This window comes from Gorilla gorilla, chromosome 7 (assembly GCF_029281585.2).
Source record: "Gorilla gorilla gorilla isolate KB3781 chromosome 7, NHGRI_mGorGor1-v2.1_pri, whole genome shotgun sequence".
Classification (NCBI taxonomy): domain Eukaryota; kingdom Metazoa; phylum Chordata; class Mammalia; order Primates; family Hominidae; genus Gorilla; species Gorilla gorilla.
In genome coordinates, this window is record NC_073231.2 from 27,753,454 (window position 1) to 27,767,259 (window position 13,806).

General features: G+C 49.0%; 1 protein-coding gene across 1 annotated transcript in view; it reads left to right on the forward strand.

The window, feature by feature from the left end:
* The first annotated feature begins 2,040 nt into the window (after positions 1 to 2,040).
* SLC25A37 (solute carrier family 25 member 37) overlaps positions 2,041 to 13,806 on the forward strand; it is a 46,770-nt gene continuing 35,004 nt past the window's right edge. Inside the window, exon 1 of the mRNA XM_004046784.5 lies at positions 2,041 to 2,507. Coding sequence (XP_004046832.1) covers positions 2,298 to 2,507 — 210 coding nt within the window. The 5' untranslated portion in view covers positions 2,041 to 2,297. The remainder of the gene's footprint in view (positions 2,508 to 13,806) is intronic.

Consider the following 13,806-nt stretch of genomic DNA (forward strand, 5'->3'; position numbering starts at 1 on the left):
TATAAAATATATATAAAATATAAAATTTATATAATATATATAAAATATATATTATATAAAATTTATATAAAAATATATAAAATATAAAATTTATATAAAATATACATAAAATATAAAATTTATATAAATATACATAAAATATAAAATTTATATAAAATATACATAAAATATAAAATTTATATATATAAAATGTATATATTTATACATAAAATGTATATATATTTTATATATACACGGATATGAATGCTGAGAGGCTAAGTAAAAAAATACATTTATATATACACATATCTATATATATTTATATACACATATCAACATATTTTATATATGTACATATATATATATTCTATATCCTATCTATATATCTTATACATATGCACATATCTATATTCTATACATATATACTTCTATATATAGATGTGTGTATGTATGTGTAAATACAGTATATATTTCCTAAAAAGAATGGTTTTTTATTTTTAAATTACAGACATAATATAAGTATTATTTAAAGTCTGAAAAATAAAGTCAAAGCAGTTGCCTATAATCCTCCATCACTAGCACAGTAACCATGCGATTCTTTTCCTGAGCACATTTACATCTTTGTGAATGCAATGGTTATAGAATTTCGTTTTGTTTTTTTCACCTAACATTACATTATAATCATCGTCCATGTCGTGTAATGGAAATTCCACTTGTAAAGGCTGCATAATATTTCACTAATATTATGCACACATCATAATTTCCTTAGCCATTCCCTTCTGGTTGACCATTTAGGTTGTTTCCAATGATTTACTGCTATAAGGAATGCTTTGAAGAAGAGCTTCATGTGTATTTGGGTTTCTGTTACATTCCCAGAAGTGGGGCAGTGGGTTCTTATAGACTTAATGTTTAAAGGGCATCCACTTAAAAATAAGGATCAACAGCTTCTGATCAGTATTTCTTAAAAACGACCTTTGACCAAAGTAGAGTTTTCTCTAGCCATTACAGAGATGGCTAAGTAAAAACACAGAGCCTGTTTTTACTTATCACATCCTTAGCACTCAGCTTGCCAGCTACTATCTGCAGCTACCAAAACTAGGGAAACAGTGCTCTTGGCCCTGACGCCTCTATTGACCTCTACCCATGCTCACATTACTGCATCTCAAATCCCTAAGAGCTGCTTTGGGATGCTGATCACGGTGAGGGCAGAGAGTAGGCTCAGCCTCTTCAGGGTCTTCCCCACCCTTTCATATCTCAGGATCCAGCTTTCCTGACGAGAAGCCTTGTCCAGATAAGGCAGGGAGGCCCTGGTGCCTAGAAGTTGATCAGCCCAAGTCATCTTAAGCCCTGGAACATGCAATTTAGACGGACACTTCCAGAGGCAGACAGGTCCCTCCCCTACTTTCTGATTTCTCCCTTTTCCCCCAGACTGGAGCAAAACAATATTAAAACAGCCTGGGTTACACTTTATTGAAGAGGCCAGCTTAGGACGACTTTAAGAACTAGGTGACCACAGTCTTAAGACAGGCAGGGGCAAGGCTGTAAGATTTTACTCTCAGCCAGTTCACACTCCTAACTGTGAGATCAGGCCTCTACAGACCTTATGGGCCTATCAAACCCAAAGAAAATTTCCTGGAGGTGCCTACTCAGAGGGGCTCCCTCCTGGTCACTCCTTATAGCCTTGCTCGGTCCAGGGCAGGGTGGGTTCGGCCTCTCGGTGAGAACAAAAGGAACACATTTAGCTCTGCATTATGTATTTAGGTTGAGAGAAACAATTTCGAATGAATGGGGGTCTCTCCAACAAAGCAGTCTAGAACGGGCCCCTGAGGTTTACATTCAGGCCTTAGGAATGCCAAAGCTCACTGAGCGATTCTGTTTGCAAACCCACCCGCCACGGGGACGGATTTTCCCCGAGACACTGTCACCCATGCCTCCAGCTCTGGGCATACCCCACTGCGGCCCCTCCCCAATGACCTCCCCTGCCCCTCGCGGACCAGCCCATCCTCAAGATAGTACAACTTTCCGGGCCACCCCACGTCTCCTTTCGCCCCCGTCCGGTTGCTTGGAAATGTGCACGGGACGGTGACGTCACACAGGGAGGCGGGTCCCCACTGTCCCGCACACCAATGGCGCGGCGGCCGCCGGCCTCTTGGTTCCCGGCGATTGGTGTCTCTGGCCGCTGCGCTCCACCCCAGCCCGCCATGGCGTCAGGCGCCGCGGCCCCGGGGAGGTGGCTCCCACTTTAAGAAGTGAAGTTTTGCGCCCCTCCCCCTCCCTGCCCACCTCCTGCAGCCTCCTGCGCCCCGCCGAGCTGGCGGATGGAGCTGCGCAGCGGGAGCGTGGGCAGCCAGGCGGTGGCGCGGAGGATGGATGGGGACAGCCGAGATGGCGGCGGCGGCAAGGACGCCACCGGGTCGGAGGACTACGAGAACCTGCCGACTAGCGCCTCCGTGTCCACCCACATGACAGCAGGAGCGATGGCCGGGATCCTGGAGCACTCGGTCATGTACCCGGTGGACTCGGTGAAGGTGAGGCGCGGGGAGACTTCGGGGACGCAACGAGCGGAGAAGGAGCGCGCGCGCGCATTTGCATCCCGCGCGCCGGCAGCCTCGGGGCAGCGTCCCGAAACCGAGCTCTCCCCAGGACCGCGGCTGGCCGGGGTCGCCCCAGGAGCAGCTGCGCGCAGCCTGGGCGCCGCGCCTTCCGCCGACCCCGCGAGGGTGCCCGGTCCTCGCCCCGCACCGCCCGCTGCTCCAGCCGCGTGCCTGGCCCCGGCTGCTGGCGGCGCTGAGGCGGGGGAGGCGGAGTGGCGAGCACCGCTGGCTTCGGCGGCGACTGGGCTCCCGGGGGACGCGATCGCTGAAGCTCTGCACAGTCTTACCACGCTGGCCGTTCGGGCTGGCTGGGGCCGCCCACACGTGCGCGGTTTCCGAGGGAGCTCCCCGCAGGGGAAGCCCTCACCACGCTGGCGCTGAGAAACGTGTGGCCCTGGCCCGGCCGCGCGCCCTCGGGACTTGGTGTGTGGCTGCTGCTCCCCGGGTTATTTCGGGAACTTGGGGCCGGCAAGTCTTCTCTCGACTAGTGGCAGCTCTTTACCGGTTCGACAGCGGCCCGTGGGATCTCCTTTCTGAGGGTTCCTGCACTTCTTCCCCCGACTTTGGGTCGCCGAGCCGCCGGGAGGCAATGACGTTTGCCTTCTCCTTTTGCTTGCGGGGAGGTGGGTGGGCTTTTGCCTTACAGCCCTTGCTGTGGATTGTGTGAGAGGCACTCAGTTTCCTTTAAACCCTGTCTGTCACTTACCCCGGTAGTTTTAACTGCATTTCTGTAAAGAGGCAGCGTTACTAGGTGCGTTTTGCCTGGTAGACTGAGAGCTGCCCTCTGTCAGCCTGCCCAGAACACCCCAGGGCCAGGATAGAGTGGTGCAGGAAGTAATGCCAGTATTGACTGTTACACGTTGCACTTTTATAGGCATAACTCGCCTAATTCATGCAACAGCCCTGGGGGTTAACAGATGAAGAAACTGAGGCGCAGAGAGGCGAACCGATTACCTTGCCCAGGCTCCTACACCACCTCTTATCCTCTGGCTGCAGCTGCAGTGTGCTTTGGGGGATTCGGAGGCCTCTCTAGGTGGCAATTATTTTGCAAGGCAGGTCCCACAGAGGCACCCCCAGCAGCTTTATCTTGTTGCTGATGCTGGTCCTGCATGAGCAGGTATGAAGGCCAGAAAGTATAACTCAGAGGGTTTTCCCGGCTCCGGGAAGCTCGCTTGGAGCCAGCAGTCAGTGTCTGGACAGGCAGAAGTCCAGTGAGGAAAGACATGGGCTTCCAAGGTGCTGCTGGACCTAAGCCTGAGCCATCACCCATATGTCCCTCCAGTGTCCCAGTGGGGAGTTAGAGGAATGGTTCTCATCTCCAGGAAAGACACTAGACTGATACCAGGTGGCATTTGTATGGGAAAGAATCTCTCAAATGTAATAAAATTCTCCATGATTGAAGCTGTTGTCTCAACTGCCCTGGGCAGAGTCTGGGGAAAGTTAGGAGCAGGGAGGTGTTATCTGAGCAGGCCCTAGTCCTACTGGTGTCTTGAGATGAATGTTCTATTCGGGAACCCCACAGTGAGTTCACTTCAGAGCATCATTTTAGCTTATTTTTAGGATTAGAAATAATTAGTTGTGCTTTCTGAGCACCCTTTGACACTCTCAAGAGGCGTTTCTCACATGTTTAAATTGTGTGATCTGTGTTTAGTTTCTCCCTGCCCCATAGATGTTGATATGTTTTGGTTCAGATGTCACCTGTGTACTTAGTATTACTTTCCATGGCAGTTTTCACCTGTGGACAGGTTAACATGGTGTGAATGGTAGAAGGAGCCGGTCTGGTTTTCCTAGACAAGTCTGTAAAACAAGGCGTGGGTTAGCTAATCAGTGAAGTCTTCTAGGTTCTGGGATTATAACTGACCCTTAGGGGCCCTTCCATGCTGAAGTGTGCAGGGTTGGTTTTGAGGCTGCCACTGAGTGCCAAGGTCTGCCAACATCAGCACAGTTGTCTGCCCAGCATGAGGAGTCAGGGGTGCATCCTCCATCATGGAAAGGCTTGGGGGAGACCACACCTGTGTTCCTCTTAAGTATTTTGGATGATGGCAAAGACCGGGAGTAACTGAGTCAAGAAACCCGGGTTGGGCTTCAAGCCCTGCTCTCACTTGCTTCATGCCTCGGGCACTGTTCTGTGCCTTAGTTTTGTCACTATAAAGTGGGGACAGTGGACCTGCTCAGTCCCTCTCCACATTTTTTAACCCATGCCCCGTTTCTCTGAACACACAACACCCATCGTCCTCTTTTATGTTACTTGAAATATCAAAAGAATTATTACAGCTGAAAACAAATCTATGTAAATCGGATCTTGAAAGAGAGAAAGCTTTCTCCAGTTTTGAAAGGCGCCATTTTTAACTTTGATCTTGTAATGACAAATAAGAATGTTGAATCGGCTGGCTTTTTTCTATCCTAGGTAATGTGGACTGTGGAGCTCTGTGCTGGTCACTTTCAACCCTGAACCTGATGCTACTTATCTTGCAGTTCTAAGTGCAAAGTCGGCCTGGTGGATGCTTCCCATTATAATATTAAATTTGCTTCTTCATGAGTTCACACCTCACATCCCCAATGTCACTTTAATAACTAGTGTTTTTTACATGGTGGGCCATGACCCATTAGTGGACTCTGCATTTAAAAATAAATAAATAAATAAAAGAAGTTGTTAGTGAGAGTATAAAAATACGGGTGTGCCTGGCATGCAGTGGGAGAAATGTTGAAATTCTGTTTGGGTTGTGTGTGTGTCTCTGAGTGCATTTTACAGACGTGTACAATGTACTTCTGGCTGGGAGTTCTGGTCAAACAAATATGAAAACCACTGAATCTGAGAAAATATCTCTGGAGCCCCAGCAGGCAACACTGAGATTATGAAATGGGTATTTGGAAGACCTTTGGCAATTTTCCTGCTGCTTCCTGTGTCTTCTTCTTTCCCTTGGTCCTCCCATGGTGGGATGTGAGTGCTCATTCATCCATAAAGGGCCAGTCTACTGGGACCTTTGGCTGCCCCTGCGATGACAGTGAGCAGCAAAGTGATACCCAGGGAGGGAGTATAGGGTCTCTGCAGGGCTCTCACCAAATGGTGGCAATGACTTACTCCTGTCTAGGCGGGGCCTGGTGGCAGGTTTTCCATGAGCCTCTTTCTGGTGTTCCAGAGTGGCAAGGGGCACTTGGGGTGGATACAAGAACCCCTGGTCTGGTCAGGAGAGCTCAAGACTTGAGGAGCATGCCAGGTGGGTGGAGGAGGAAATTCCAACCAGATTAGGCACACCACTCGGAGACCATGCCGAGTCCCGCCTGGGGAAAGCAGGGGCAGAAAGAAACAGGAAAGATTTGAAGCCGGGGAACTTCCGCTGACCCTTTCACAACCCTTCTTTTGCTTTGCTTGTTGGGGGAAACCCTGCCTGTGACTCTCCTAGGATGAGCCCTCCTTCCCAGGTTGGTGCACCACGGAGCGTTCCCTCTAGGAGCCTCCTGGCTGACCTTATGGCATGCACAGCCAGCCTGCCCAGCTCAGCAGAGCATTACCTCAACTTCTGACTTTTCTCCTCTTCTGAGTTTTCTCCTGGCTGCAGGCAGACTGGTAGGAAGGGTGCTGGGGGGCAGTGCAGGCAGCTGCCAGAGTCCCCTCCCACCCACTTCATTGCTTTCCAAACAAAGTGCAGTTCGGTCCATGCCATTCAGCTTCAGAAGGGCGTGAAATCCCAAATTGCTCTAGTTCCTGGGACAAAATTATAATGATTTTTCTCTCTCCCTTTTTGTCTCCTCTCCCTCACATCCCCCTGCTCCCTTCTTTTCTGTCCTTTGATGAGAGGTGATTTTCTTAAAAGGCGAATTTGGAGCAAGGAATCAAAAAAGGGGTATTTGTGAGCTGCAGTCCTGTTCCTTGTTTCATGAACCCCCAGGCAGCCATGGCCTGTACCCCTCAGGCCTACCCTGAGGAGTGTGAGAACCTCATCCACTTTTCTCTGCCCTAAATTGGGGAGGGGCAGGCTGGGGCGTGGTTTGGAGGCGGGTGCCCAAGAGTACTGTGAACAGCAAAGGGGGCCTCAGCTTTTTAGTAGGGAGAGGTATTTGGGGTTGAATGGGAGGATTTAATCAGCTGCTTTGCTTAAACTATACAGGGGTGTGCACCTGGGGTGGGGGATGTGTGTGTCACCTGGAAGGGAGGAATGTGCTTCCCAAACCTTTTCCTGGCTTCCACTTGGGCACGTTTCAGCTGCATGTGGCCATCTCATTAGAGATGAATTTTGTCCTGTCTTGCAGCAGTGACCAGTCTTGGGGAATCAGGTCCACTTTCTCTGTTTTTTAGTCTTGGGCTTCTGACTCTCTCTGACTTCAGGGGTTTCCTTCTTCTGACTCATCGGATGAACTCACCTGCTGGTGTGGAAGCCTTCAGCATCTTTCTTGAACCCCAGAACTTTTTGGCTCTTTTCCTGTCTCCACTAGTACGGAACCTTTTCTTGTCAAAGAATTTGTGTTTTTGTTTTTGTTTTTCATCCGAAATACCGGCTGTCATGTCCCATCCATGCTGGCCACAGACATACCCCTGTGATCATGGTGTTGGCTGGACCATGCCAGGATGCATGGCTTTGCCACTCCCATGTCCACCTTGAATGTTGTGTCTGATGTTTGTCATAGGAGGGGTATATCCAATCTCTTTCTCTTTTTTTTCTCCCTCTCTCTCTCTTTTTTTTGTTTTTTTGAGACAGGGTCTCGGTCTGTTACCCAGGTTGGAGAGTAGTGGTGTGATTGCAGCTCACTGCAGCCTTGACCTCCCAGGGCTTGAGTGATCCTCCCAGCTCAGCCTCCTGAGTAGCTGGGACTACAGGCACATGCCACCATGCCTGGCTAATTTTTTTGTATTTTTTTTTTAGAGATGGGGACCTCAATTTGTTGCCCAGACTGGTCTTGAACTCCTGGGCTCAAGCGATCCTCCCACCTTGGCCTTCCAAAGTGCTGGGATTACAGGCATGAACCACCATGCCCAGCCTCTTTCTTTTTGTTGAACTGGAAACCTTCCCTAAAGTTCCCTCAACCTTCCCTCAAGTTCCTACTGAGATGGATTTCCCACCCTTAGAGAACTATCTTGGGGTTCAAATTCCAGTCTTTGACTTACTAGTTGGGCAGGACACTTAGCTTCTTCATGTCCTTACTTGTCAAATGGGGATCCTGATTTTCTTCCTGCTTTCTCTTTCCTGACCCAGCTTTCCATTGCTTCTTTCCCACTTCTCTCATTTTTCCAGTGGGCCTTGTGGAAGTTCCTTGTTAACAAGCTCCCTTACATCTTCCCCTCTTTACCGAATGTTTCTTTCACTTCCCCCTCCTGATGGAAATCCAGCTCCTCTTGCTAAGGGTTGGGAGCATGGACCCTTGAGTCCAAATCCCTGGGACCGGGTCCCATTTCCCAGTTAGGTGTGACCTTGGGCAAGTTTCTTAACCTCTCTGTGCTATTTCCCTATCTGTAAAAAGGAGAAGAGATGGTACCGATCTCCCAGGATGGTTGTGAGGGTTAAGCCCTCGCTGCACTTCACGTGCCTGGTACACGCACAGAACAGTTGATACTCTCTGATGTCTGCTCTCATCTTTATCTTCATCATCATCAGCATGATTGCCATCACTTTCTCTCATTCCCTGAGGACTCTGGCATCTGATGCACAGACTTCACCTCCACAGATCCCGTCCTCACCCTGAGGATGGCCCCTCTTCGTCCCCACCCGACTCAAGTCCAAATCACTCCATTCCTTACACCTCTGAGTCAATGGCCTTCACCTCCATGGTCCCTTGACCTAACTCAGAATCTTTCTGAGATCTTAAATCCAGATTATTATAGCCTGGACCCCAAGATTGACTGCTGCAGCTTCTGGGGCCTTTAGTTTCTCTGCCTTTGGTTCTTCCAACCCTGGCTTGCCCCACCTGGGTCCTGGACAGCCCATCTGTCCCTTGGGCAGCGAAGCCCTTCAGGGGACATTCACACTGCCTCCAATGCGCATGCTCCCTGGCCTCAGCTCCACATGTCTGGGCAGCTGCTTGCATCCTTCACGGGGGTCCTGTTGCCCCTTAGCTCCCCACCCTATTGTTGTCAGCCTCAGCCTGGCATCTTGCTTCCATGTCATAGGGAAACCAGGACCTCAGTCAAACCCATCTTCCTGTCACTGTCCTTCCAAACTCTCTTGCCTTCTACCCCCACTATAAGGGAACAGGTGTCTTCATTCCTTTAAGGTATATCAATGTGGCAGAGAAGGGAGATGTATACAAACCACCTTGACACCAGGATTTGAATACTGGCTGCACACCTGGGCACATTACCTAACCTCTCTAAGCTCAGGTTCCTTCTCTGCAAAGTGGGGATATGAATACTGTATTAGTCTGTTTTCAAGCTGCTGATAAAGACATACCTGAGACTGTGTAATTTATACAGAAAGAGGTTTAATGGACTCACAGTTCCACGTGGCTGGGGAGGCCTCACAATCACGGCAGAAGGCAAAAGGCACATCTTACATGGTAACAGACAAGAAAGAGGACAGAACCCAGTGAAAGGGGTTTTCCCCATATAAAATCATCAGATCTCGTGAGACTTATTCACTACCATGAGAACAGTGTGGGGGAAACTGCCCCCATGATTCAATTACCTCCCACTGGGTCCCTCCCACAACACGTGGGAATTATGGGAGCCACAATTCAAAATGAGATTTGAGTGGGGACGCAGCCAAACCATATCAAATACCAAGAGCTATTTTATAGGGTTGTTGTAAGAATTAAATGAGGCAACATATGTAAAGTTCTTGCCACAGTGCGTGGTGCGTACGTTGTCAATAAATGGTGATGGTGATGTCATTTTTGTCCCCTCACTCTTGAGTGACTCGGTTCCAGGATCTTTAGCTTTCCTGCTCCATTGAGTTTTTCTCAAAAGTGTTTCTACAGATCCAAGCCCATCCTGTCTTAAATAAACCCCAGACTTCTCACCTTGACCTCACATGCACCCCCAATATTTCTTCCCATAAACAAACTGTTGCCCCTTTTTTTCCTCCTTAAAACAACAAATGTTCTGAAAGAACTATTGACACTGGTCTCTACTTCCTCACTGCCACCCCTGCTTCCTGGCTTTTGCACTGCCCAGCCGCAGCGTCACAGAGACTTCTGGCTACCCATCATCTTCCTGGCCCACCCTGCTGCCTCTGTTCCTGCCAGGGGCACCTCCGAGAGGGGGTTGGCCCTGCGATCCTCAGTTTTCCTCTTTGGGCATGGCTTTTCCTCAGGAATGTGCCCTTCCACCTCATTTTCCCCAGCACACATGCCTCAGTTTCCTCCTGGGACCTGATGGCTCCCAGATCACTATCTTGGGCCCAGACTTTCTGGAGCTGAATCTCCAGTTGCCTCGGAGCCTCCTCAGACTCAGTGTGGCCAGAATGGTGGTCCTGGCTTCCCCTCGGGCCTGCCCTTCTGCCTCCTTCTGCACCCTGGGATGGTCGTCAGCTTTTCTCCCACTGCTGCCCTGTATGCAGGGAAGGCCTGCCCTGTGGCTGTATCTGTAATACTTCTTGAATGTGTTTCCTTCTCTCCCTCCCCACAGCTACTTACTGCCTTGGTTCAGGGACCTGGATGTCTCCTCTTCCTTGAGATCCCAGACTGCCCGAGTTAAAAGTGAGTTTAGGCCAAGCTCAGTGGCTCACGCCTGTAATCCCAATACCTTGAGAGGCCGAGGTGGGAGGATCACTTGAGGCCGGGAGTTGGAGACCAGCCTGGGCAACATAGCGAGACCCCATAGGTACAAAAAATAAAAACATTAGCTTGGTATAGTGGTATGTGCCAGTGGTCTCAGCTTCTTGGGAGGCTGAGGTGGGGGAATCGCTTGAGCCTGGGAGGTCGAGGCTGTAGTGAGCTATGATTGGACCACCGCACTCCAGCCTGGGCAAGAGAGCAAGACCCTGTCTCAAAAAAAAAAAAATGAGATTACTCTCCCCTGCCTCACATTTCCCTATTGCCCATTTCTGCTTTGTTTTTCTCCCCAGCAGTTGTTACTTCATAACACACACCATCGTTTATTTATATTGTTTACATATTTTACTTATATTTATAGTATTATTTGTATTGTTTATGGTCTCTCTTCCCTCATCAGAATGTAGGCTCCAAGTGGCCAGGGATGTATACTCTTCTGTTTACCACTGTATTCCCATTGCCAGAAACACAGTAGGTGCTCAGTAAGTATTTGATGGAGGAGCTTCTGCAGTTCATTCTGCACGTCAGCCATGGCTGGTCCTGCTCTTCAGCCTCCAAGCCCAGCAGCTTCCTGGTGGGCTGCAGTTTTCTCATCGGAAATAGAGAAGAGTAGCAGTGCCGATTCTGCCTCCCTTGCAGGTCGTTTTAGTGCATCTAGTTGGAAAATACAGGCAGGTTTGCAGGGAACACAGTTTTCAAAGTATAAAGCTCAGTGCAGGTGCTAGGTCATGGTGTTTATTGTCACACTGGGATCCTGCGGGAGAGGTAAGTTTAGCTAATTGGAGTGGAAGATCCAGCCCATTCTTCGTGGTGCCTGCCGCAGAGCCTGCAAGCCTGCAGAAAGACAGGGAGTAGCCACGTCTTTCTGCAGTTCACACCTGTGTGTCTCCCCACCTGATAATCCCTTAGCACTTCTGTTTGCCTTGCATGTAAAGCCCGACCTTTGCATGGCAGACACACAGACTGAAACTCTTTCCTCCTCCAGCCTTTCTTGGACTCATCCACAAAATGACAAAGAAGTATTCTGTGAATATTGGTTGAATGAAGAAGGCACAGCTTTTTAAAAAAGATGAAAAAAAAGTTATGAAATCTTTAAAACTTGCTATTGGCTGGGCGTGGTGGCTCACACCTATAATCCCAGCACTTTGGGAGGCCGAGGCAGGCAGATCACCTGAGGTCAGGAGTTTGAGACCAGCCTGGCCAACATGGTGAAACCCCGTCTCTACTAAAAATACAAAAATTAGCTGGGTGTGGTGGCGGGTGCCTGTAATCCCAGCTACTTGGGAGGCTGAGGAAGGAGAATCACTTGAACCTGGGAGGCGGAGGTTGCAGTGAACCGAGATCGCGCCATTGCACTCCAGCCTGGACAACAGAGCGAGACTTCATCTCAAAAAAAAAAAAAAAAAGAGAGAAAAAAAAACTTGCTATTAAACAAATTCCAGTTTGGATTTTTGTTTTGCATTGGTTTTGAATCCATGCATGTTATGGCCACAAAGAAGACTTTCTTGGCTCTGTTGTTTGTCGTGTGTGTGTGTGTGTGTGTGTGTGCGTGTGGAGAACCCAGCAAGCAGCAGCTATACCCCGATGAGGCAATGTCTTCATTTGGCCACTCATGTCATTCCACGTTTCCTGAGTGCCCTCTTGGCTAGGCACTGTGCTAGACACTGGGCTACAAAAATAAGAATGCCTGGTCCCCGTTCTCAAAGTAAGCGTGCTTCCTATAATTAGACCCTGAGCTAAGGCGACAGAACCAGCTCCCTTTCAAGACAAGAGTCGCCTGTCTTGACGGACTTTCAGATGGGCTGGGAGAACAAGGTCTGGGGTGTGTGGACTCTGGACTGCTCAAGCTGCTGCCGTCTTGCAGGTCTAGAGCCTACAGGGTAGCGTCATTCTAGTTTCTTTGCTGGGCGCTCTGGAATTTGTTCTTTCTCCTGCGAGAGACAGTGGTCCTCAGTTGTGTTCCCTCCCCACCATCCTCACCCTCCCTCCCACGGTGGTTAGTCATTCTGGAGGCTCAAGTTGGCTCACAGAAGGTGCTCTTGAAAACATCCCCCACCCTCCTCGTAACCCCAGACAGTCAGGAAGGGCCGTTGTCGGGTACTAAGAGGTGTTATGGTTTCACATTCGTGCTTTCTCTCTGAAGAGAAAACAAAACATGTTGAAATAGGGAGAAATCCCAGCAGCAGCTTGCTTGAAGCAAGGGTTGCATAACAGGTCTAGGAAACGTCTGGCCGTGTGGGTCAAGTTGAGGGACTGCAGCCTTGTGTCACTGAGGGAACTTCTTCCGGGTCCACCGAGCCTCTGGATCCATCAGATCCATCCAGAGAGCCACTTGGAAGGCTCTGGGACCTTGAGGTCTGGCTGGCCACGTGGTCTGCAATGGCTGTCACTGGTGAAAGAGAGACCCTGGCTGATATTTAGCCAACAGTGTTTATTCCCTGGCATGACCAGAAAGGGTGCATTTGAGACACTGCTGTGGGTGGGGGACCTGGAGGAGTGTTTGTGTGTCAGACTTACGCTGGTGTTGAGGCCCTAGAAAGGTCACCGAACCGGGGCGGGGTGCAGGCCCCGTGAATTTAAGTCCTGGTCCTCCCATTAACCAGCTTGGAAACCTTGGGCTAATCATTTCTCTGGGCTAGTTTTCTCCTTGTGAATCTAGACTAGTGTCATCTACTTTACCTTTTTGACAGGGCTGTTGGGAAGCTTAGGTGAGATAGATTTGTGAATGGCTCTTGCAAACCTTAACACGCAAAGCTAATGACAGATTGTATCAGAGGCAATGTGCTTGATTATTAGAGCTGTTTAGGTTAACAGCACAACCTCTGCGGCCAGACTGCCTGGAGTGGCACCTGGTCAAGTTCCTGAAACCTCTCTCTGCCTTATTTTTCTCATCTATAAAATGGGGCTGATAACTTTACCCATTTCAGTGTTGCTGTGAGAATTAATTGAGATGATACACCTAGAATGTTAAGGCACATGGCAAATGCCCCATTAATATCAGCTCCTCTTGTTATTTCTAAAAGTATTACTTCAATGCCTGGGTATGTTTGTATATTGCTGGTGCAATTGTTAATTATATTATTTTTGTATTGTTAGCTTTTATTTGGTCATTTGATCGTCTTAGCTCTCCTTTGAAGGTGAGAAAAGGCAGGTGTTGTTTCTCATTTCATATTTGAGAAAACTGAACTTCAGAAAAATTACATGCCCTAGAACTCGGGCCTTTTTCTGCTCCAGAGCTAAAAGCGAGAGAAGAGAGGAAGGGAATTAGGCTGGAGCAAGCCAGTAGGATGTTGGATGCAGACTCAGATGTTAATGGCAGCAGAGCCCTTGAGCTGGATTCTAGAATATGAGAAAGGGCTGAGATTGATGATGGGGCCCAGCTGCATTGTTGGGACGGAGGAACCAGAGTTGAGTCGAGGGAGTAACTCCAGGAAATCATGGCACCCAGAAAGTGTGGCACAGAATGCAGGGCTCTAACGTGTAGTTAGGAGTGCTTGGGCAAGTACTCCAGCAAGCAGGGAAGAAGGAT